Raw genomic sequence first — 24348 nt, forward strand, 5'->3', positions numbered from 1 at the left:
AGAACCCGGGAGCCAGTTGAGTGCTCCCGGACCAGTGTAACCACCCCCATCTCACCAAGAATCCAGACAAGCAGGACGTAGGGTATTATGCTCCGGTGGCCTAAACATGGGTAAACCGTGTGTGCCATTGTGTGTTGGTCATTTCTCATCACCGACGTAGTCCCCACGCCCTCCACGAACAAAAGGGGGAGTGTAGTGCCCCCGGTGTCGGAGGCCGGTCATCGACACCATCCATAGTATATGAAGTTACCATCCCGTAGTGTCGTCGCACGGGGCTCCGACACCGGGGGCAGGGGCGTCGGGGATCGCTCTGGCGATCGCCGGCGTGGCCGATGGCCTACGCAACTTGAAAAGTAATGTACACCGGATGCATGCAAGCTAAGAACACATGCACGCACGTTTTTACCCAGGTTCGGGCCACCCGGAGGTGTAAAACCCTACGTCCTGCCTGTCTGAACTGTAATTCACTATAGATCAAGTGTTTACACGTTGCCGGGGGAGGGTCCCCGGGCGTTCTCTTTTTGACTATGTGCTCTTCATTGCTTTTATACTGAAGGGCTATTAGGGTACTACTAATGGCTAAATGTGAGTCCGTCTACCCGGCAGATTGTGGAATCGTGGAACCATCGAACCCTTTGACCGTCGGCGGGGGTCCTCCTTTTATACTGAAGGGGATACCACATGTGCCGCGGTGCATGCATTATAAGTGTCGATCAGGGAGACATGCAACTCCCCCTCGGTGAGTTGGTGGCGTGCATGGGTGCCAACTCCGCTGCTAGGGGTCTAAAACCCTAAAGGTAGGATTGAACAGCCACTGTTCACTTGATTTGGACGGGTAACGCCCCTCCTGTCGGCTCATTTAATGCGCCATGCGCCTCACTCCTCGCCCTGGTGAGACTGCGCACCCGACGCCCGCCACGCGCCCGCGTGGCGCTGTTGCTCTGTCCGCTGGGCCCCACCTTTGTGGCGGGAGCCTGCGCCCGAGAACTCCTTCTCCCGGCAAGTCGCTCCCGGGAAGCGCCCAAGCCAAACACACCTGAAAACCCCCTTCCCGGGAAGCGGCTTCCCGAGAGGTGTCCAGGAGGGAATATTCCCCGAAGCCCCGCTAGCCCTTCCGAGCTGGTAGCTTGCTGGGCTGCTCGTGGCTGCTGCCCGGAACGAAATCCTCCCGGGAACTCGGAGACGGGGCCCACGCGTCGCGCAACGGTGATACCCCGGGTGCCACTGATGCGACACGTAGTATATGATGTTACCACCCAATACTTTATGAAGTTGCCATCGTGTTAGTAACAAGTTAATACATGGAAACTTCTTTCAAAGCCAGATTGTAACTTTTACATTATCCCCTGCTAACTTAAGAGGCCGAAAAATAGTTTGTCAAAACATACCCGTGGAATCTCCCTCCGTTCCTAAATTCTTTGAACTAAAACCATGACAAGAATGAATGAAGGTAGTAGTTTTGAAGCGCTCGTCGGTGCAAACCGGTCATGAATTGGATATACGATTGAAGCTATAAGACATTTTTAAATTCCATAATTTTGTTTCTTTTCAAGAATCAACTTGGTATCTATATTTTACGTGCGGTTAGCAGTATAGAAAAGAAAAAACTGCATGCATGCAAGTCGTCGTTATCACGCCCACAGAGGATGCAGCATGTCGGCCAGCAGCACGTTGTGCGGCAAAGCAAGCGCGCTAACGTCAGCGCGTTATAATTCCCGGTTAGCTAATGGGTATGTGATGGGTACCTGACAAAATCCAACCAGGTAACCACCTTTACACAGGACGACATCTACGAGGCACGGCTACCTTGCAGGCTTGCACGACACTAACGTGAAAGAAGTAGTGGTCAAAAATAAAACGTGAAAGAAGTAGTGTACCCGTGTAAGTTGGAACGCTATTCTAATATTGGAGGCAGCTGTCAAAGTCTCAAAGATACAGGCAAAGCTATCCGAATGAGTATCCAACTGGAAGAGTTTTGCATGTTCAGAGATGTAAATGTATTAGAGCATTCCAAAATTCCTAACTCATAAAACTGACATGATCCTGGAAATGATATGTGATTAATTCCCAGGTGCAGGGAGCGTTCTCCTCGTTACCGCCAGCTAAACATTTCTGCTTCTCCATGTAAGCTGCTGCTCTCTTCTGGGACTGGAAAACATCAGTGTACTTGTCTGTGTCTAACCGTATCGTCTAGTCAGCTGCTGCTTCTTAATGAGATGTCATCTCTGAATGCAAACCATGACAAGCCGCAGGAAAGACATTCGAGCTGCAATAAAAGGCAAATTTTGTGAGAAACCTAGAGCAGAATATGGAAATTACAAACTTGGTAAACCCCTGAAAATATATGTTGCTGCTCTTTTTTTAGAACGAAAAAGAAACAACCTTGCAAACCCAAACTCTAGCAAAAGTCCAATTTTCAACTGAGCTCTACAACCACCAAAATTGAAACCTGGGACGATCAAAACTGTCTGCTTTGCAACCTCAGGTGGTTACCTGACAGGTTTTGTCTAATTTACATGCCACATGTTCACCGTTTTGCAGCTTGTTGATTTTATTTCAATAATACGTACTATAGTCAAGAAGGATTAATGAAGGCCCTTGCCGTGTTGGCCCCAATGATGATAGTGAAGTTACTGAGATGAGAAACAAGTGCTTTAGAAAGTTTTTTCCAGACCATGATGACTTCAAGACCATCAAGAAAGAGTTTGCTGATTTTGCTCTTCATGAATGTCTTCCAAAATCCAGATTCAATTGAAGATAGACTTGATTTTGAACCGAAGCAACGATGGGGGTTACTCATGGGGTAAGCACAAAACTGCTAAAAAATTAGCTTTGAAGTTACTTGGGCAGCCAGCATCTTCCTCTTGTTGTGAGAGGAATTGGAGTACATACTCTTTTATGCAAACTCCCTCCGTCCACAAATAAGTGTACGTTTGGGTTTAAAATTTGTCCACAAATGAATGTACTTCTCTTTTTTCAAAGCACTTTAGACTAAGAAAAATTGCTTCTCTCTCCTTACACGGAAATCAAATCCAATAATATTTTTTCATGCAGTTAGCTCATTGGAGGTGGGAGAATTAAAGAGAATAGAGACGGTGGTTGGCACCTTCCCAATGCATTTTCTATCTCGCTTCTTAATCTTTTTCTATCTCGCTTCTTAATCTTTTTGGAATTCCCACATGTACACTTTTTTGTGGACGGAGGGAGTAGATCTGCAAGAAATAGGCTAACTCCTGCCCGAGCTGAGGCTTTTTAGTGTTCTCATATGGAAGTGGACCAAGCAAGATGTGGGATGTTGGGGGAGATGGAGTTGAGAGCTTCACTGGTGTTGGCATGCTTGAAGGTGCTGAACTTTCACTTGATAAACCAGAGTAGGAAGGGGAGATATTGGATGATATCACTTGAGGCTTCGGTCCTTCACCTTTTGCTTCAAGGCTTCCGGTTATCTTATTTATGTTCCTTTCATCATGTACTGTAATGCAATCTTTGACTATGGTTTGTTCTTTGTGGCCACTTGAGCCTTGTATACTCGTACTTACCATCATGTTATGTTAGTGGACTTTATATTTTTGTCTAGTGTTACTTGCTATATATGCTATGTTCTTCTATGTTTTGTAGGATTATTGCTATTGAAGCATTGAGGAACAGGAAGTAGGCACGCATCAAATGGGGCAGTATCTTTTGTTCTCTTACTAATTACATTTTTTAATTATTCCCCGTATCTGGAAAATGCCGTATCCCGTGTCCCCGTATGCGTGTCGCCGTGTCCGTGTAGCTGTGTCGGTGCAATGTAGCTTGTCAGTGAGTGTTTTGACACGTTTGTCCCACAACTTCTATTTCTGTTGGAAGTGTGGCTATGTGTTACACCTGCCATATGACTTTTGGTACTCTGTTTTTTATAGGTATTAATGTAGTTTTGTGAAAATATTACATCTGAAATTGTGGTTATGTGAAATACTGAAATGTTACATGTGAAAGTTTGATTGTTGGAGAGATTAGTTTCATGAAATGATTTTATCTAGGGTTAATTGGATATATGCCATTATAATTTCCACCGGTTGGAGATATGCCATTACAAAAACTTGACTCGGAGAAATGCCACTCTAACTTTTATATACCTCTATTCATGCAATTTTCTCCAATACCAACACGTATATTGTCTAAATACGTATAGACATAGCTCTATACGAACAATTTTTTTCCCATCCCAAGTCAAACAATTTTATTCCACGCGTTCCTCATATCCCGTCCCCAACGGTGGACTCATATTACGGTTTTTTATTTTCTGTAATTTTTATAGATTTTTCTGAGAAGATTGATTTTTGGGCCAAATTTGATTTTTTTAACCTTTATGGCGTCTGGAAAACTCGAACGTACTGCTGAACATTGTAAATAGGGGTATTATGGTAAATACTGTTGTACACGTTGAAATTCATGTATTTTATGAACACTTATTGGTCTTAAGTGGACAGAATGGCATTGATAGAGGTATAAGAAAGTTAGAGTGACATTTCTCCAAATCAAGTTTTTGTAATGCCATATCTCCAACCAATGAAATGGAGTGACATAGATCCAATTAACCCTTTTATCTATGTGTAGTTTGATGTGGCAATGAAGCGTAGTTACATGATAGTTTCTAGCATTCCCAAGTGTCCAATAAATCTCTACTAGCATTAACACACAGTTTACCCATCCCTCACGGTCCAGTCGCTGTGGGCCGTCGAATATGATCTCTATGAATGTCCCAGATTACCCCTCTCCAGCGAACGAAAAAAACATGAAGAAACCGCCCCACGCCGGCTCTTCTCCCCACTCCCCACGCGGTCGCGCCGCCTGTCGCGCCACCTCTTCTCCCACACGCCGCCTGCCACCGCCCCTCCACCTCCTCTCTCCCTCTGCTCGCCGCCTCATCTCCCAATTTCTGGCCACCGCCAGCCATTCGCTCCCTCATCTCCCTCGTACGCTCGTCGCGCGCCACTCCGGCTCCCACGGCACGCGTTCCTCGTCGTCTGCCTCGTGTCCTATGGGCTCCACCTGCTGCTGTGTTCCAAGCTCCACGCCTTGCCGCCGGCCTCCACTTCCCAGCGTCCATCATCCGTGCGAGATCACGAGGTGCAAACTGCCCCTCTACCACGCCATCGTCCTCCGCCAACCCCAACCCCACCACCACCGCCGCCGACACCTCCCGCTTCGGGTCCTACCCACCGCGACTGCCACCCAAGGCACCCATGGCGGCAAAAGGAGAGGAGGTCCGTAGGATGGTGGGAAGAAGAGGAAGGAGTGCAGGAGAAGTTGCTGAAGGGGCAACATCGCAGTGACGGCCAAGAAACCGTCGAGGTACTTGGCAAAGGTGCGGTCGCCCACACCTTGATATCTTCCTGCTACAGCGACGACTGCCTTACACCTCGATTCTCCTGTGAAGCGATGCCATCTGTCCGCGCCTCAATCTTCCCAATATAGCGAATTTGGTGCTCACCCTCCCACTGAAAGAGCCACGACCCCAGTCTGATTGAGTGTTCTTGAGTGGCATGCACACCCTTTGTCCACAACCTGTTTGGTAGAATGCCTCACTAAACTTGCAAGTTCATTTTTTATGAGGTTGTTCTTTGGCAAAATGTATAAGAAATACAAGATTTATAAAGTTGTCAATCCAGTAGCATTTGAAGACAGACTTATAAGGTATACACAATTCTATTTTGTCTCTCATCTACACGTACGTGCTTATGCATTCCTACGGCATCTCTACGGGCACTCCCCATTTGTCCATTTGAGGGTCCATGCACAAATATGCAATCCAATGAGGACCCCCATTTGTCCAAAAGTGGTCCACCTCCGCCATTTCTTTCCCAAATTTGGGGAGAACAGGGAGTCCTCATTTGTGCAAAACTAATTCAAAACTTGTTGACATGTCCACTTGGCCCACATGTCAAACACTGATGAGAAGGACAAATGGGGGTTTCCATTGGACAACTTGATATTTTTGGACAAATGGGGAGGACAAATGGGGGTTCACCCTTGGAGATGCCGTTACTGATGATACATTTGGTCTCCCATAGTTTTTGGGTCGGAAGCACACCACAAGGTTCCTGATTAGATGGTTAATTGGCAAGGAACAACAACGAGGTCACCAAAGTGGACGGGACACCTTCAACAGATTGTGCAAGTGTTTTTATTCTTTTCTGATACTTGTACAATGTGTGCATATTCACTTAATATCGGTGAAAACAATTTGGTTCAGTTTCCTGCCATAACAGTATGCATTAGAGACTTGATTTTTTTTCCTTTTTTTTTCGTACCTACTGGGACAGCAAATGATAAGCTGACTTTGCAGACTTATTTGTCTTGTCCCATTAAACGAAATGGGAGGGCTTATTTGATTGCCAAACTGTGTTTGCATGCAGCTCTATTTTGTCAAGCTGATAGCACATTTATCATTTTGTCCAATAAGAAATGGAAGTACATGCATTGTACTATCACTGTGATTTTAACAGTCCAATCCATGGCACTTCTTGGAACTTACCTTAAGTTGTTTTAAGGTAATAAAGGAAAGAGAACTGTAGCGAGGAATCATCTTGCTGTGGTGTCCTTTAAAAACATAGCAAGCTAGGTTTTCAGAAGTGGACCATGAATCCATACTCTTGTCAGAAATTTGAAATCAAGATCAATCCATGTGTTTCTATTGCTGTTGTGGAGTGCGTACATTTTGGTTATGGACAGGAATCATAGATTTTATTCTATCTAAAAAGAATTGGGATGGTCCGAAGGGCCTCAAGCAACACTTTTGTGTTGATTGTTCACCCAAAAATAGTATGACTATGCATAAACATCTAAAAGAGCATGGTGGAGTATTATATTTCACTATTTATTTGTACTCAAGCTCAGAGCTAGCATGATGAAGCACATGACCTTCACAATGACAGTAGTTGATAACAAAAAAGGCCAACCGATCAAAGGCAAGGAGATAAGAATGGACTGTGCAGTCAAGGCACACGCTCCAAGGCCGGGAAGTGGCCAAGTCACGATGCCCAGGTCACGGCTATATAAACCCCCTCCCCGGCTCCTTTGCCAACCCGGAGGAGGAGGGTTGAGGTGATACGAGGGGCACTCCAGAGGCCTAGCGGCGGTAAGGTCACCGACGACCTGGTCATCGGTGTCTTGCCACTGCCGGCCCCAGGGGTCACCCTCTCCTACCTCACTCGAGAGAACCACCCACCGCGCCAGCTGGGCGAGTCTCCGAAGATCCTAACCAGCCAAGGCACCGATGACCCGCGCGGCTGGTGCCTTGGTTGGTTGGCATCCGTGGGAGCACCCCCATGAACAATACGGGAGAAACCCGGCATGGATCCTTCAAGGCGGACCACCGGGTCCGACGCCACCGTGTCGTGAAAGGGGCCGCCCTCCCACGCCACAAGTGATCGAGTCGCGCTTTCGCGGTCACGGTGCCGTCCAATCCGGGGTTTCCCTCGGACGGACTGCGGGACTTGCAGGAGCCGTGCCGCGCCTTGGTTCCACTTGGGGCAAGTTGGGCCCAAATGGCACTGTGGATAGCTCGACCCCGGCGAGGCCAAGGTATGCGCCCTGAGGGATGTCCCGGGGCTTGTGTGTGCAGGGCCTAGGTGACAGGTGGCGCACCCCTCCTGCCAGACTCAGCATCTTTGCAGGGCATTCAGTGCTCCTGCTCACAACAGGCGAACACGACAGGGAATCCTCGCTGTTCACTCGCCCTATCCCTCCACCACACGGAAAGGGATGGCACGTCGATGATGCACCCTGACGGCCATGCCACCTTGCCAGCCCGCGCGACGCGTGCATGGGTGGCGTTTCAGCCATGCAGCCCATCATTGTGGTATCCCATTGAAGTATAAAAGGAGGACCGAGGGCACGATAGAAAGGGTTCGCAGTTTTCATAGTTGAGCATTAAGTAGGAGAACAATCCTCGGTGGTAGTTTGAAGCACCCGGGAGCAAGGAAGCGCCCTCAGGAATCCTGTAACTCCACCCCCGGAGAGCAATTCAGACAAGCAGGAATGCTTCGGCGGCCCGTACCTAGGTAAAACCTTTGTGTGTTTGTGATCTCATTTGGTTCCTCCGTCGATTGCCAGCGCAGCTCCCTCGCCCTCACCTAACAAAAAGGGGGTGTGCAGCATCCCCGGTGTCGGAGTTCAGGCACCGACACCGTTTTCATCAGAATCTGCTTCTTCTGGAGGGAAGGCGGGCAGTTCAGAGTTCAGACTGATATATGTTCCAAATTTGCAATTTGTTGTGGAGAATAGGCCTTATATAATTATAGTGTAGACTGGCTGTGAGAATTTGTTGTTTTCTATAGCTATTTTGGATGGCTGAATGCACAATAGTTATATTTTGCATCGTTGTCAATCTTGGTCTGTTTGGATGGCTAGATGATTGTGGAATGTGAGCCTGCACACGCTGCTTGAAATTGCGGCTTAGCTAACCTGAAGTTGTTCTGTTGCAATGGTACGGTCTATTTTAATCTTGCTTCTACCAGAATTTTGGAAGTGTCTACACCTATCCCATGTTTCATCTATCTTTGTCTTCCTTGTAGGAGAATTGAAATGGATTAGGTGCCAGACTATGAACTGATTAGGCGGGACAGAATGGCCAGAAACAAGCAATTAATGAAGGAAGGTAACTTACTAACTTTCCTGGTTTACCTTATATAGAAAAGCTAGCTCCAAGCCTTATCGCAACAATCCTCAAGAACAAAACAAGGACAAACACCATGATGACTCTGGTTCTAGTTCTGATTTCGATCCAAATGCCCAAGATGAGACAGTCGATGCGGAGGATGAGCCACATGGTGCTAAGTGCAAAGCTAAGGTGCTCAATAACCACATCACTAAAACTGAAAAATTGAAACCTGCTTGACACTCTTCTAGCCTGAGACAGATCTCCTTATTTCCTTTTGTTTTTGCCATCTATTTCAACTGAGAAACGATTTAGGATTTTTACTCTTTGTTGTCGGCAAAGCAGAAAACATCTTATTTTCAATATTTTAGTATTCTCAGTCTATGTTTGCCTTAAAAATTGGACATCGGGACGATATGGGTTCCGTCGCGAAACACGGGCACCTTGCTACTGTATAGAAAATTATACAGTCGTAGATGGATTCCTGACAACCAGCTACAAGCCAGTAATAGTTCAGAGTAACCAATGTGAAATTAAATAAGGATATCATGTCCATTAAGGCATTAACTCTATGCAAATTGGCCTAACACGTACAGTTAATGAGCCATAATACTAGTTATCAACCTCTACACTTGTATAGACTTTTAAAGAGCACATAAAAATCAATAGTTTTTAAAGAATCACTCTCTGAAGTGTTGAGGCTCGCTCAAGTTGAAGCGTTCTGAAGTGCTGGGGACCTCGGAAGTGTTGATGCCATCTCATGTAATGAAGCTCTCTGCTGGGTTGTTTAGGTTGTAGTTCTGGTGGTTGAATTGTCTGTCTTTCTGTTGGTTCTGTACTGTTAAACTGTTTTTGGTGGTTCTCCTTGTGTTAGGGTTGAGTGGGAGGGGCAGGTTTTCGTCCCGTAGTCAGTTTCTGATTGCGGAAGCTGGTCAGCGGGTTTCCTGCCCATTTAGTAGGTTTATTTCTGTTTTTCCCCTGCTTGTCGGTTTGTTCGCAGACTTTGTATTTCCGTTAGCAATAATGGAAAGGGGGGAGACCCCAGGTGAATAATTTTTGAACAAAATTTTATTGTGATGTGGAAATTTGTGCGAATTAGAAATATAGAAAAACATGTGCTAGATTTCTTTGTTGCCAACAAGGCACCTATAAAGCAAATAGGAATGGTATTGTTTCATAATGTCTGATTAAGGAATACCTAGATAGCTCAATGGTTGTGTCATGTAACGGAAACCCCATTTGGCTCTCGGGATCCAGTGCTCCCTATAGTTCAAACATCACGAAAATTATGTTTTGAAGTTTCAAAAAAATCTGAATTTTTTTTGTAGTGTTAGTATAGATGTATACTACATATCTGTACATTTTCGTGTAAAGATTCATTGATTTGTGGTCTGTGTAAAAATACCAAATCTGGGAGGAAATTGATACGTCAATAGCACTATTATAAATCCCCAGATTTAATACTTTTACACAGACCACAAATCAATGAATCTTTACATAAAATGTACAGATATGTAGTATACATCTATACTAACGCTACAAAAAAAATTCAGATTTTTTTAAAAGTTCAAAACATAATTTTCGTGATGTTTAAACTATAGGAAGCACTGGATCCCGAGAGCCAAAAATCCATATTCGTCATGTAATCACTAATTAGGACACAAAGCAAACATGAATATGAAACATAAATTCCAAGCACCGAGGCTCGAATCCCACTTTCCAGTTAAGAAAGTATATAGTGGAGTTTCTTTTCCCTCATGATCTATTCTCTAATTAATTATTGATTAGATGGTTTACATGTAAGTATGATTCTAACCGTGTGATGTACTGTGCTAAGGACCTGCATCTATATGTACGGTTCACAATTACGTCACAGCATAATGACTATTTAGTGTTTAGAATGGTTGGACCAAATAAGTTTTTAAGATTACTACTTGGGATTAGTTCATAGGTGGGTACCCAATTGTCATGGCTCCGCTTAACTTGAATCCGACATCAAGTTTCCATGAAAATACTTACTCGGAATCCATGCATAGGGTAGTTCTGTAAGTTTCCTCTTGTGCATGTATTCGGGATGTACACCTGCCACACCTTTGTTAATATACTCCCTCCATCCCATATTAAGTGTCGCAACTTTGTCTAGATATGCATGTACCTACATACTAAAGCGCGTCTAGATACACACGTATCTAGACAAAATTGCTACACATAATATGGGATGGAGGGAGTGTATTGCAGGGAGTTCCCTTTCGAAAACAAATCTCCCTCCTTCCCTAAGTTTCAAATAAGTCAAGGACAAAAACTTGGAAAATGTGGTACTCCTATGATTTATGTTATGTTTCTATCAGAACTTCCAGTGACCCACAGAAATGGGACCAAGTAAAAGCAAAAAACACAAAATAATACCTTATAGCGACCTCCACGATTGGCAAGAAAAAGTTCAGTTATTCCCACGTTCTTTTCTGCGCATCCTTTACATCGGGATTCAGTCATCTAGTTAAGACAAACAAAAACTCAGAGAACCCCAAAGTAAATAACTCCACCTGAAATTCAGCTATTGTACTTGATGTTCTTCTTGTTAAAAGTGCTTTCACCCAACAAACACAGGTATATGGTTCGGTGGTTATTTGTGCTGCAAAGCTACTGCCCTTGTATTGCAAACTGCTATTTATAGGGATACAAGGTCGGTTCAGACCTGACAGCCTGGGTTCGCAGCCAACTGCTGCTAGCTAAGATGACAAAACAAAGTTTGCGAGTGCTAGTATGTTACTACAGCTTACTGCCTAAGAAAATAACCTATCTAGTATTACTGTTTAGAAGGACCTACAAGCTGCTACACGCTACTGCCTTAATACCTAAGCAAGGATTACTCTCACAATTCGCCCATAATCCCTGCTCTTCATGCTTGACTTGATCTGGACCATCCCGATTCTAGCACGCAGCCCATGAAACTTTACTCGCCCCAGAGATTTTGTTGAAATGTTAGCGAGATGATCTGAAGTATTGATGTAGCTGGTGCTGATGCTTCCGTCTTCCATACAGTCTCTGATGAAGTGCTATCAAAGATCGATATGTTTGCTGCACTCGTGGAAGACTGGATTTTTGGCTAATGATAGGGCATACTTGCTGCCCACCATTAGTTCAACTGCCTCGGCTTTTCTTCCATGGAGTTCACCAAGCAATCAAGCCAGCCAAATTCCCTGTGTTGCGGCAGTTGTGGCTGCAACAAACATACTCTGCCTCGCAGAAGATAGAGCAGCCACCCTTTGCTTGAGAGATTGCCAACTCACCAAGCAGCTGCCAAGGAAGAACAGTGTGCCGATTGTGCTCTTCCTGGTGTGAATGTCGCCGGCGAGGTCACTGTCACTGTATCCAACCAGCTGTATCTCCTTTGTCCTCCGCCTGTAGTGTATACCATAGTGGGTCGTGCCGGCGATGTAGCGAAGAGTTCTCTTCACTGCCATCATGTGCTCCTCTGTAGGTTGTTCCGTCAACCGACTCACAAAGCCAACAGCAAAAGCCAGGTCTGGCCGTGTGTGCACAAGGTAGCAGAGGCTGCCGACGATCCGCCGGTGCTCTGAAGCGTCCACCTCTTCTGTTGTGCTTTCACAGCTCAGCCTGAGCCGCTCCTCCATTGGAGTGTGAGCCGAATTGCATACTTCCATTCCTCCCAGCTGAAGGATGCATGGGGCAGTGTGCCTGAGATAGGCTGATGCCATCGACGTTCTGCTGGACTTCGATTCCCAGATAGAAAGACAACAATCCCGAGTCGCTCATTTGGAATTTTGTCTTCATCTCTTCCTTGAAGCTCTCTATTGCTTCCTTGGACGAACCAGTGACGATCAGGTCATCTACATAGACTCCAATTAGCAGAGTTGCATCGCCAATGTTGCGACGGTAGATCGCATGCTCGTGATCACTTTGTTTGAATCCAATTTCTTTGAGCGTGCAGTCGAGATTCGTGTTCCATGCTCGTGCCGCTTGTCGTAGGGCTGCTTCACATTGACCTCCTCCTTCAATTCTCCATTAAAAAAGGCTGATTTTACGTCAACCACATCGACGAGCCACCCCTACTGGGCAGCCAAAGCAAGCAGCAGCCTGATTGATTCCATTCGAGCAACAGGAGCAAAGACTTCATCAAAGTCTATGCCGGCTTGCTGAACAAGGCCACGCGCGATCAGCCGCGCTTTGTGTTTGATCACTTCGCCGGCTTCATTTTTCGTCAGTTTATAGACCCGTTTGAGGCCTATTGGTCGATGCCCGTGGCAAATCAACGAGCTCCCATGTCTTGTTCCGCTCCACCGCGTCGATTTCCTCACGCATGGCTGCCTGCCATGCCTTGTCTCGCTCAGCTTCAGCGAACGAGCACGGTTCTCCCGTGCTGGCCAAGTGCAGCTCGGCGTCAAGATTGCGTGACGTGAGCCCTGGCATTGGTTCTTCTCCTCCAATCAGATTCTCCACAGTGCGATAGCGAACTGGTGTATTGCTATGAGCAGCATCGAGTCGATCGTAATCATTTCTGGTGGCGTGACGAATTCTGGAGTTGCTGAAGCTGGTGAACTGGTTGTAGTTGCTTCTGGAACAGATGGAGGCGACATTGTTGTGGTGGCTAAGGCACCTTGAGCCCCATGGCTCAATGATGCAGTTCTGTCCTGGACACCTGGCTAGGCACGTCATGGCACCAAGACATATATATTGTATGTCTAACTGCTGCCAGAGTGTATGCCACCGTCCGCTGCCCAATCCCATCCATGTTCTTCATCGAAGATAACATCGCGGGCGATTCATGGCACCAAGACATATATATTGTATGTCTAACTGCTGCCAGAGTGTATGCCACCGTCCGCTGCCCAATCCCATCCACGTTCTTCATCGAAGATAACATCGCGGGCGATGCGGACGCGCCTCGTCGTAGGGTCCAGCAGCCGGTACGCCTTTACTCCTTCCTCGTAGCCAATGAAAACAGCGGGAAAGCTGCAGTCATCGAGCTTGCGCAGGTTCCCCTGTTCCTTGACATACGCCAAGCACCCAAAGGTGCGAAGGTAGTGGACCGCTGGCTTGCAGTCATGCCACACCTCATAAGTTGTCTTCCCAGTAAGGGATTTGGTGGATCTCGGTTGAGCAAGAAGACCGCGGTGCTCACCGCCTCCTCCCAAAACTCAGCTCGCATGCCTCTCTGTTTCAGCAGAGCACGTGCCATTGCCACCACCGTTTGGTTCTGCCGCTTGACGACTTCCTTTTGCTGCGGGGGGAGTACAGTGTGGAGAAGTGGCGCTGGATTCCTTCATCAGCACAGTAGGCGGCAAACTCTGTTGAGGTGAACTCACGGGCTCACCACCGTTGTCCGTGCGGAACACACGCAGTTTGTGTCCACTCTGAACTTCAGCCGCTGCCTGAATTCTTTTGATGGCATCGGGGGCATTGTTCTTGGCTGCCAGGAGCATCACTCACATGTAGCAAGTGCCGTCAACAGCAAGAAGTAGCGACGGCCTCCTGGTGTTGACGGCTTAATAGGACCACAGAGATCGATGTGGACGAGCTCAAGTGGCTCCTGTGCCCCGTACTTTGCTTGCTGAGGGCATGCACTCCGATGAAACTTCGTGATGACACATGTGTCGCATAGCTGCTGTGGTAGCCCACATGCCATGGCGAGGCATCCCATCATCTCCAAGGCATCGAAATTGAGATACCCAAATCGCTCATGCCAGCGCCCAGCAGCGTCGCCATGGCGGGCAGAGAGTCAGATTGGCTGAGCAATCTCAAGATGGAGTTTGTAGAGGCGATTCCGGCCGTGCCTTACGCAAGCAAGGAGTCGACCTTGCTGATCACATATGCGCAACACACCTCTCCTGATCAGGACGAAGGCGTCACTCTCGTCGAGCTGACCGATGCTGATGATCGAGTTCTTCCGGCGAGGGATGTAGTAGACACCGCTGAGGGCCTTGTGTTCGCCGTTTTTGCCAGCGAAGATGATGGTGCCAATGCCCCTGATTTTGACGACTGACGGTCGCCAAATTTGACGGTGCCGGTGACCGTTCGATCAATTTCAGCAAAGGCGTCGCTATGGCCCGTCATATGATTTGTGGCGCCGGGGTCAAGGTACCAGCCCTTGATTCACTTCTCATCAACGCTCGTCCCAAGGAAGACGTCGATGCAAAGAGGGGCGTCGAGCTGCAGCACTGCTGTTCTGCACTGGAGCTGGAGCTGCAGTAGTGCTGTCTTGCACTATTGTGGCTGTGGCTGGAGAACTGCTCTCTTGCACCACTGTGCACCACTGTGGCTACAGTTCGAGCAATGCTCTCCTGCACCACTTTAGCTGGGGCTGGAGTGTTGCAAACCTGCACCATGAGGAGAGCTGGCTCCTCGTCATCTTCCTCAGCTTGGGCCAAGAAAACCCTGTTTCTCTGGGGCTGCCTGCACTCCCTGGACCAATGGCCGCTGTGCCCGCAATTGAGGCATTTGTCATTGCCGTCCTTAGGTGCTGCCTGCTCGTCGCTGCCTTCTCCACCCTTCTTACGCGGTGGAGGTCGTCGTCGTCGCTGCGTGCTGCCACGCACGAACCTGGAGGTGCTGCCACCTTGACACTCCTTCATCTTCTCCAGCCACTGCTCCTTGGTGAGAAGGAGCTTGCCCTGTTCATGTGGCCGTTCTGCCGACTCGAGACGGTCTTCCGCAGCCTTCAGCCACCCGTGACATCCTCCAACGACAACTCAGAGATGTCGAGGAGTGTCTCGATCGAAAGGGCGAGCTGCAAGAACCTCGGAAGCACAACTTGCAAGAATTTCTCGACGACTTGAGATTCGTCGATTGGTTCTCCGAGCATGGCAAGGCTTGTGACGAGGTTGGTGAGGCACGGCACAAAGTCAACGACTCTCTCTCCGTCACGGAACGAGATCATCTCGAACTCCCTCCTCAGCTGCTGCGCCTTGCGCTTCCGCACGGGGTCAGTTCCGACATGCATGGCTTGGACTGCCTCCCACGCCTCCTGCGCTGTCCGCTTGACAGCCAAGCTGGCCGTCATTTCTGGTGGCACCACGTGCAAGATGGCCTCCAGGGGCATTCGATCTTCCTGGAAGTCGTCAGCGCCGAGCTCGATTGCCTCCCAGAGGACACAAGCCTTCAGCATCACCTTCATGAGAAGGCTCCATTCGGCATAGTTTGTCCGTGTATGCATCGGGTACTTGCCATCACCGACGTCCTTCACAACACGCTCGACGAAGACCTCATGCCTTCCAGCCTCATGGTGGTGTGGTCGTCTCAGCGGCGGTGAAGGGGGACGGCGCCATGGCTGGCAAAGCGGACTGCCGGCTACGTCCTGAGCTGGAGCTAACATCTCTCTCAGGATTCTCTTCTCAACAGGGCTCTAATACCAAGTGTTAGAAGTGCTTTCACCTCACGTACACAGGTATATGGTTGGGTGGTTATTTGTGCTGCAAAGCTACTGCCCTTGTATTGCAAAGTGCTATTTATAGGGGTACAAGGTCGGTTCAGACCTGACAGCTGGGCTGGCAGCCAACTGCTGCTAGCTAAGATGACAAAACAACTACAGCTTACAGCCTAAGAAAACAACCTCTCTAGTACTCCTGTCTACAAGGACCTACAAGCACAGGCTACTGCCTTAATACCTAAGCAAGGATTACTCTCACACTTCTTTATCTTGTCCGGGTTAACTACTGACCATGATAGATATGATGTACAATACCTGCAACTGCCTTGGTTCTTCTGTTTCAGGTGTTATCTCTGCTGGCATCAAACCAGCCTGCAATGATCAAACAGCAAAAACATTTCTAATTTAGATAAATATAAGCAAAAGAGTGGTAATAGATCTGAACAAAGACCAGATTATAGGTATAGCTAAAGTTCATCGAAGTAGGTTACTGGCTCAGTTGGCGGTTTCAGAAAAGAGGGGAAATATCTGCAGCAAATCACTAGGTAGGTGCAGTTCTGGATACTTGTGCGAGTACAACTCACTAGTATCCTTCATAATTTCCCGCTGAAAACTCAAATCAGTGTGGGGAGAATGAAGAAAATTAATTTTACACACATAGTAACTTATGGATTTTGTTTGAGTAAAATGCATCAGAAGTCATAATTCTTTCGCAAAGGCGCCAAGTTAATCCCAAATCTTTCAAAATGCACGTTTAGGTCCCAATAGTATCTTAAGTGGTTGATCACAGGTCCCTCTGGTGTATGTGCCCCTCTGACCGTATGAGGTGGCCATTTGACTAATGCCACCTAGGATTAGGATTGGACTAATGCCACCTGGCTCTGCCCACTGGAGCAGCTCTGTGCCGCCACCGGCCCACATTGCAGGCCCACCCTGTCTTGCACAGTGCCGCCACCACTGTAAGTTTTTAATCCATGTATTTACCTGACGTGTGGGCCCAATCATAGGTGGCATTAGTCAAATGGCCACGTCATACGATCAGAGGGGCGCATACACCAGAGGGGCCTGTGAAGAACCACTTAAAATACTATTGGGACCTAAACGTGCATTTTGAAAGATTTAGGACTAAGTTGGCACCTTTGCGAAAGAATTAGGACCTCTGATGCATTTTACTCATTTTTGTTTCCCTTCCTCAAATTCATAATTAATTTCAACATTCTCATAAAAATTTGACTAACTCCTGAATTCAGAGTGGTCTACACTAGATAGGACCCTTTTCCAAATATAATAGTTAATGCTTTGTACTGAATAGAATAATTTCAGTATCATTAACCTTGATATATCAACTAAACTGAGAGTGCCAACACACCACGTGACCACAGAACAATTATATTCACTATTGTACATGAGATGGGAAATAGTTCCTATCTCAACCATAATGCAAATACTGCAAAAGATGATTAGACCTTTAGTTCAGCAGGGGCCATTGTTAACAGAGCCACAGGATCGAGCTCCTTGTTCATTAGTTGCTTGCGCAGTACAGAGTTTTCCTGTATATCCAGAAAAAATAATTATATGCCAAGTCCTCAAACATATAAGAATATATACAAGTGAGTTAGAAATGGCAAAGGGCCATCATAAACTGTTGAAGAGTACATATGACATTGTCACTATGAAACAGCAGTATGATAATTACAGTAGCAACAAAAGGTGCCGAAGAATTATAATTATAATATACAATTTCAAACTACTAAAGTTTTTTGGACGAGGAATGCCAACAGTAAAAATCCATTACATGAAGAAAAAATGCCTAGTAAGTACTCCCTCCATTTCACAAAGGTTGGCGTATTTTGTTTCGTTAAGACAAGACTTTGACCAAGAATTAATACGTAAGTTATATGAGATGAAATCATGATCATTAGCAAGAACTTTTAAAGACGAATCCATTGATATAAATTTCATGTATGAAAAAACGCATATCAGTAGAGTTTTCATTGGTCAAAGCTTTGTCTTAACGAAACAAAATACGCCAACCTTTGTGAAAAGGAGGGAGTAGTAACCAAGAAAGGCAGTTGTAGAAAAGCCTAATATTGATGTGACAGCGTTACATCTTAGAAGAGTGTATGAGACAAAAAAAAAGGTATGTGAAGCTTTCAATTCTGCATTGCACTCTGAGTCCATGATTCATCATAAGATAGTCATATAGACAAATTTAGTGAATATCTGGAAATTCATCATAAGTGTACCAACTTTGGTGGGAAGTCAGACATTGCGAAATAATATGACCTGATTGGAGATTGATGTTCATGTACATCGATATAAAAATGTGTACTGATAAACTATCCATGTCGGTGGGATGATGACAACTAATTTTTTAAGTTCCAGTATGGCAACATGCGGTATAACCTAATGATATAACAGTAAACTTATGCAGTGGTGCATGATTTAGATGTTCCCAAGGAACATAAGCCGACCTTGGATAAAATTTAGGTACCTTGATATTAAACAATAATGTTCTCATTTTCTGGTTATACTTCTGGAAGTCTGCATAAAAAGCTTCAAATGCTGATCTTTCTAAGGAGGCCACTATTTGAACAACCACATTAGGTGGATAAGAATTTTCAGTATCCTGAAAATAGAAGATTATCACAAAACAGATCATCTAAGAAAGCAAGACAAGACACAAGAGAACACAAGAGACCAAAGAAACAAATAAAAGGCTAGGCCACTTTAGAGAAATGATGGAATTAAATAAGATATTCCCTCGACTCATGTATTATCTCTTTAAGCAGGAGCATTGGGAACAAGATCCATTGTTCATGAGGATAAATGTTATGTGGTATAATAGGAAGAATGGAGCGAAAAATGCCAAGAAACATGATCTGCATTTCTGGACAAATAGGAAAGGCTAATACAACTTACATTTTTGCAAGGAGTTAGGATAGTATCCACAAATTTATCAATCCACCGATCACGAGAGGGGTTACCAGTGATTGCTTTATATCTTTCAAGGATGGCATAATTATTTAGATTATAATTCCAAGGTGTATCTGCTTTTACGAATTGCTGAGATGTGCCTGTTGTTGGACCATCTTTAGGGTTCACAGGTCTCTTCCGTAGGCCTCCTGAGAACTTACTTGAGAACTTATCAGCATTGCTACCAGGTATATCTTCAGGATCACGGTCTGGAAGCTCCCCAATACGGTCCATTGTTTCCTTAACAAGGAGATCAACCTCATGTTGCATGTTATCCAAATAGTCCTTATCTGCAACATCCCACAGTTTCTCCTTGATATGGTCATACACCTTTTGGACAATGAATCCAGGGTGTTCCTTCATACTTGGAACCTGCTTGTGCTGAGGAATGAAATGGACCATACATGTGTGCATAACTGACCCTGCTGGGACCTCATCAATATGAGAACTATAAAATAATTCCCTTGGTTCACCACCATCTTCGTCAGCCTCTTCTGGTCTATAAAACCATTGAGCAGTTACCGATAAACTCCCACCGATTTTATGTATATCCTGTTTTGAGATAATAAATAACTCGCTATTATGAAATAAGTGCCATAGCCAGGAGGAGAAGACAACAGGATTAAGTCAAATAACTAAGGGTCATTACATTAGGAACAAAATCAAGCAGCTCTACATAGCTGCGCACTTTGGCTCCACAACTACTCAAAATAAGCAATGGTCTCCAATCATAGAATATAAGATAAGCTCAACTAGGAACTACTTGATATAAATCACATAGCATAAGCCTAGCATCAGTTCATCCAAGTGTTATTGAACCATACAAAACTAGCCCAATGGGAAAGAAGTACAGTGGATTTAATTACGAAAGAAGTGAACAAGATGAGATACCATAATTTTGCTCCTGACAGGTGTTAAATCCTAGTCAGTAGAGAGAGATGTGCTACTGCGACTCTCCACTGGGCTACTGCCTAGTTCCCAGCGTTGTTAAACCATTGATAAAACATTGAAAAGTATCCAGTACAACTAACAAGTCCAGAAAGCTGGAAGCCTGGAGCCAAGGTCCTAAAGCAAATCATTAATTAAGCCTAGTGTGGAAACAAAGGCCTAGTGCATATATGTGCAGTATTAAAGCTATGGAGTTCCATTTCAACTATTTACAGCCATAGGTCAAACCTATCAGCAAGGAATCATTGGTCAACCACAAGATTTTCTGCCATTGCACTATGGAAGAACTTGGCACCGATTTTAAGTGCATAAAACTAATCTTAGATCCTTTAACTTTTGTTGGATAAAGTACAAGATATACCCATGGCAATGCACTAATATTTTCAAACGTCGCCATAGTGGGTCCCCAATCACAGACCTTGATGATGCCGACATAGGGTTTCTGGTTCTCCAGCTCAGGCACGAACATCGCCGTGTCCCACTGCACAAATAATTCCACAACAATGTCTCATGAAAAGTATAAAACATCCAGAGAATCCCAAAATCATAAAAACCCTAAAGCGGTAGGGGTGGCGTCTTACGAGCTTGTAGGTGTTGCCCTCGCACTCGAAGGCGTCGTAGTGCTTCCGCTGCGCATTCCCCTTGTCAGTGACCTTCACGGGTTTACCGACGGGCACCGCATCCGGACCATCTTCATCCTCCTCCTCCTCCTCAGCCCCTTCCGCCTTTTTCTCCTTCAGCTCCTCATTGATATCCTCGGCGGAGCGCCCAGGCTTGCGGCTTCCCCCCCGGTGGAGGGTATGCGCGTCCTCCCGCCTCTCCTCCTCCTCGTTCCTCCTCGCCGCCACCAAGTCATTCTCGTGTTCCCCCTCCTCCACGAGCTCATCGGTGTGGCGGCGCTGCTGCTTGTCGGGGCGCGAGGAGTCGGGTACGACCGTAGGCTTGATGGTTTTGGGAATCTCCGGTGCGGCATTGTGGCCGCCACCGCCGTCATCGTCGTCGTCGTCGCTGGTGTACTGCATCCTGGGCCGGCGGCGCTTCCCCATTTCTCTCGAGGCAGCCGATTCGGAGGGCTGTGGCGGAATCGCAGAAGTGGGGCAGAGTGGACCAGGAGGAGAACAGGAGTCCTTTTTTCTCCTTGACCAGAGAATCGAGTCTTTCTTTTTCTTTTTTTCTTTCTTTCTTTTTTTTGAGAATCGAGTCTTTCTTTAACACATAGAAACCCAAACACGAGTGTTTTTGAGAATACGGCCTTGCCGTTTTCAGGCCCAATACGGGTGTAACTTACGGCCCAGTAAACTAGTACCTCCGTTTCTAAATACTTGTCGCTATTTTAGTACAAACTTGAACTAAAACAGCAAACTAAAACAGCGACAAGTATTTAGGAACGGAAGGAGTAATTCGCTTCCGACGAAAAACTCTGATTGGATGGCTGTATCGGGACGGAAAATTTCGGACGTTTCGCCGAATCCGAGGGTAAAATAAGCCGCGCGTCCAGACCTCCTTTTTCTTTCCGGGAGTTACTTGGTGCCCAGATTTTTACGCTCGTAAACGTTCTCGGGTGGAAAGTTTTATCAAACATCCAAGCGAGGCCTAACACTGTTTTAAATTGGTATAAAAATGGGGTGTTATGCGAGAAAAACTAGTGATAATACACCCTAGTCCCTCTCTCTACTGGTTTTCAACTTTCAGTGTATAAATACCCTTGAAAACACTAAAAAAAACACTAGTGCCACACAAACACTTACTGAGGAAACTCTTGGACGAAGATCCGCCCCGGCCGCATACTCACGGCGTGGGCCCGTTTCCACGCATTTTTCTACATTCACCTTCACCGTTTCTTCCTAGTCTTCTTCTTCGTTTCCCCATTTTTCTCTTCCACGTTGGACCCCTGCCACGCCGCGTACTGCTGCCGCCGGGGAGGCCGGATTCGAGTCGTCGCCGGCTTGTAAGGCCGGATTGGCTCGGTGAGTTTTTTAGGAAAAAAAAAATAGAAAGATACTACATTAAAACCTAAAACTACAAATTTAAAGTTCGAGAGAATAGCGGCGACGACCTCATCCCTCTCTCATGCAAGGTATATGATGACATCAACTTGTTATCCACCAATGTTACGGACATGGAGAAGGCCCATGCTGCCACCGTCACGCGACTAGATGGTCGGTTGGACGGAATGGATGCGAGCATGCGAGAGATGAATGCCAAGTTTGACACCCTCCTTGCTCGGATGGATGGAACACGCAGGCAGCCCCCACCTCGACAACAACAAGCACCTCTAGCTGGTCACCCTCGCACCCTTCGGATTGAAACTGAACAACCGGCCGCTGCTTCTGGTACCTCAGCTCAACTCCGCAACTACAACAACGCTACTGGAGCTCCAGCGGGTAACGCTGAGAACATGGCAGCCTCCGACAACTCCGTTTATGCTGCTGATTTGGATGACAAACATGATGTCAACCACAACAACGACCATCCACATCGTAGGCTGCATCATAACCGACATGCTACGGGACCACGTCAGGAGGTACCTGATGATTTTGATGTCCCTAGGGTTATGTTTTCTATGCTGCCATTTGAGGGTTGCTATGATCTTGATGCTTACCTTAGTTGGGAACTAGAGGCAGAACAATGTTTCACTTGCCATGATTTTCATGAAGATAGAAAAGTTAGGACTGCGGTTTGTGAGTTTACTATCTTTTCTTCAACTTGGTGGAGCGAACATCGTCGGTTGGATGCTAATAATATTCCCACCACTTGGGCTGTTTTAAAACTTGCCATTAGATCAAGATTTGTACCTCATTTCTATCAACCTGAAATGCTAGGCAAGTTGCAATGTTTGAGACAAGGCACAAAATCCGTAGAAGACCATGATCAAGAATTGCAAACAGGAATGATTCGTTGTGCTACCATAGAGGATAATGAAACCATGATGGCTAGATTCGTAGGTGGTTTAAACAGGGATATTCGTAGGTGGTTATAAAGAGTACAATAACATTATCCGTTTAGGCCCAGTTTTGTTTGGGCTTCAGCTTCAGCTTTTCGTGGTTCTAGCCCTCTAAAAAGCACTTCTCTCGTTTACACATGAAGCTGAGAAGCACATCCCGAGGTGCTTAACCCCAGAAGCTGCGGGAAGCACCTCCGGACGTGCTTCTCACCTTCATGTATAAACGTGAGAAGTGCTTTCTAGAGGTCTAGTGTCGGAGCACAGAACTCCGGCACCGGGGGTGTAGACACCCCCTTTTTCGGTTCGGTGGAGGGCGAGGGGATTGCTCCGGCGATCGCCGGCATCACTAAAGACACAAAGTGTCGATGCGTACCCAGGTTCGGGCCACACAGAGGTGTAACACCCTACGTCCTACTGTTGGTTGTATTCACAAGTTTGAGTGCGTACAGGTTGTCGGGGAGTCCCCGGGCTTGCTACTTGTCCCTCTAAGGAACTTGGCTACTTGGGTGAATGCTAAGCTATGTTCTATTTTCCCATGGGACTGGAACCCTTTGACCGGTGGCATTGGTCCTCCTTTTATAGCCAAGGGGATACCACAGGTGCCGATGCATGCAGCGTGACACGTTAGCCACCCGCGTGTCCTCGCCACAAAGCTTCCACTACTGTTGATCCATGTTGGGGTTCATGCAGCGCCCAGGCCACTGTACACGGTAAATAAAATGAACTGTAGGGTAGCCGCTCCAGCCTTGCTGAGCAACTCTAATCCTGCCGATGTGACTCTTGTCAGTGCATTAAATGCACTGCCTTTGCTGTCGCCTTCCACTGTCCTGCTGTCCCCACTTGAGGGCCCGAGCGCGAGTTGCCGGGACCACCCTAGCGCAGGCGCCCAGACTGTTGCGGGGGCAGCATGCTATTACCTTGCCAGGACCATGGTTCCCGGGCAGCCGCTGAGGCGGGTACTCTTTTGTTTTGGATCTTGGCCTTGACTTTGTCAATGATGTCAGAGCTTTTAACCTCCCATGTGATGGTCTTGCCAGACAGCGCCTTTCCACAACCCCCATCCGATACTTCCTCGGGGGTGAGCTTCCCGGGTTTGCCCTTCCCGTGGAGCCAGTCTAGCGGGATCCCGTTAGTTGCGACCCACGCATCCCGTATCAGTGGGACCCCGTGGGCCACTGGTACGACCGTAGCCCCCGGGCGTGGGCCGGCAACCTTGAGTTCCCGGGTAGCGTTTTCCTTGGTTGGTTGCTGGGTGTCGTACCAGTGGCCCACGGGGTCCCACTGATATGGGACGCGTGGGTCGCGACGGACGAAATCCCGCCAGGTTAGCCTCCCGGGAAGCTCACCCCCGAAAAGTGAAAGGGAAACCTTGCCCCTGTATAGGTTTTGATGAATGATGACAACATGGTTGAGAAACTAATGAGTTACACTGAGTGTTTCAAGTTTTAG

At 46.7% G+C, this 24348-nt stretch overlaps 1 protein-coding gene and 1 long non-coding RNA gene across 5 annotated transcripts; one reads left to right on the top strand and one right to left on the bottom strand.

The window, feature by feature from the left end:
* Positions 1-1882: 1882 nt before the first annotated feature.
* Positions 1883-21119, bottom strand: LOC100841016. Of its 4 annotated transcripts, none has more exons than XM_024460248.1 (9): positions 20537-21119; positions 20374-20436; positions 18954-19559; positions 18526-18660; positions 17498-17581; positions 16347-16403; positions 11051-11137; positions 9843-9907; positions 1883-2266 (listed from the first exon to the last, which is right to left on the bottom strand). In XM_024460248.1, exons 1-9 carry the CDS (start codon positions 20999-21001, stop codon positions 2209-2211), a joined length of 1620 nt encoding a protein of 539 aa, XP_024316016.1. In that variant the 5' UTR covers positions 21002-21119; the 3' UTR covers positions 1883-2208. The 4 variants fall into 4 exon arrangements, with proteins under 4 accessions (XP_024316016.1, XP_024316015.1, XP_010233092.1 ...); XM_024460247.1 differs by lacking the exon at positions 9843-9907 and adding an exon at positions 10664-10726; XM_010234790.3 differs by lacking the exon at positions 9843-9907 and having other exon boundaries at positions 20537-21001.
* On the top strand, positions 3055-9710 carry LOC112271171. Its single transcript, XR_002964120.1, has 2 exons — positions 3055-5350; positions 8562-9710. It is a non-coding gene; the product is annotated as an uncharacterized LOC112271171 (long non-coding RNA).
* Positions 21120-24348: the final 3229 nt, after the last annotated feature.

This window comes from Brachypodium distachyon, chromosome 2 (assembly GCF_000005505.3).
Source record: "Brachypodium distachyon strain Bd21 chromosome 2, Brachypodium_distachyon_v3.0, whole genome shotgun sequence".
Lineage (NCBI taxonomy): Eukaryota > Viridiplantae > Streptophyta > Magnoliopsida > Poales > Poaceae > Brachypodium > Brachypodium distachyon.

Excerpts from the sequence above, each read along its gene's own strand:
- LOC100841016 (XM_024460247.1), bottom strand. The coding sequence starts at position 21,001 with ATGGGGAAGCGCCGCCGGCCCAGGATGCAGTACACCAGCGACGACGAC. Across the intron at positions 17,582-18,525 it reads CATTATTGTTTAATATCAAG|GAAAACTCTGTACTGCGCAA; the intron begins GTACCTAAATTT and ends CTGGATATACAG. Across the intron at positions 16,404-17,497 it reads TGGCCCCTGCTGAACTAAAG|GCTGGTTTGATGCCAGCAGA; the intron begins GTCTAATCATCT and ends TGATCATTGCAG.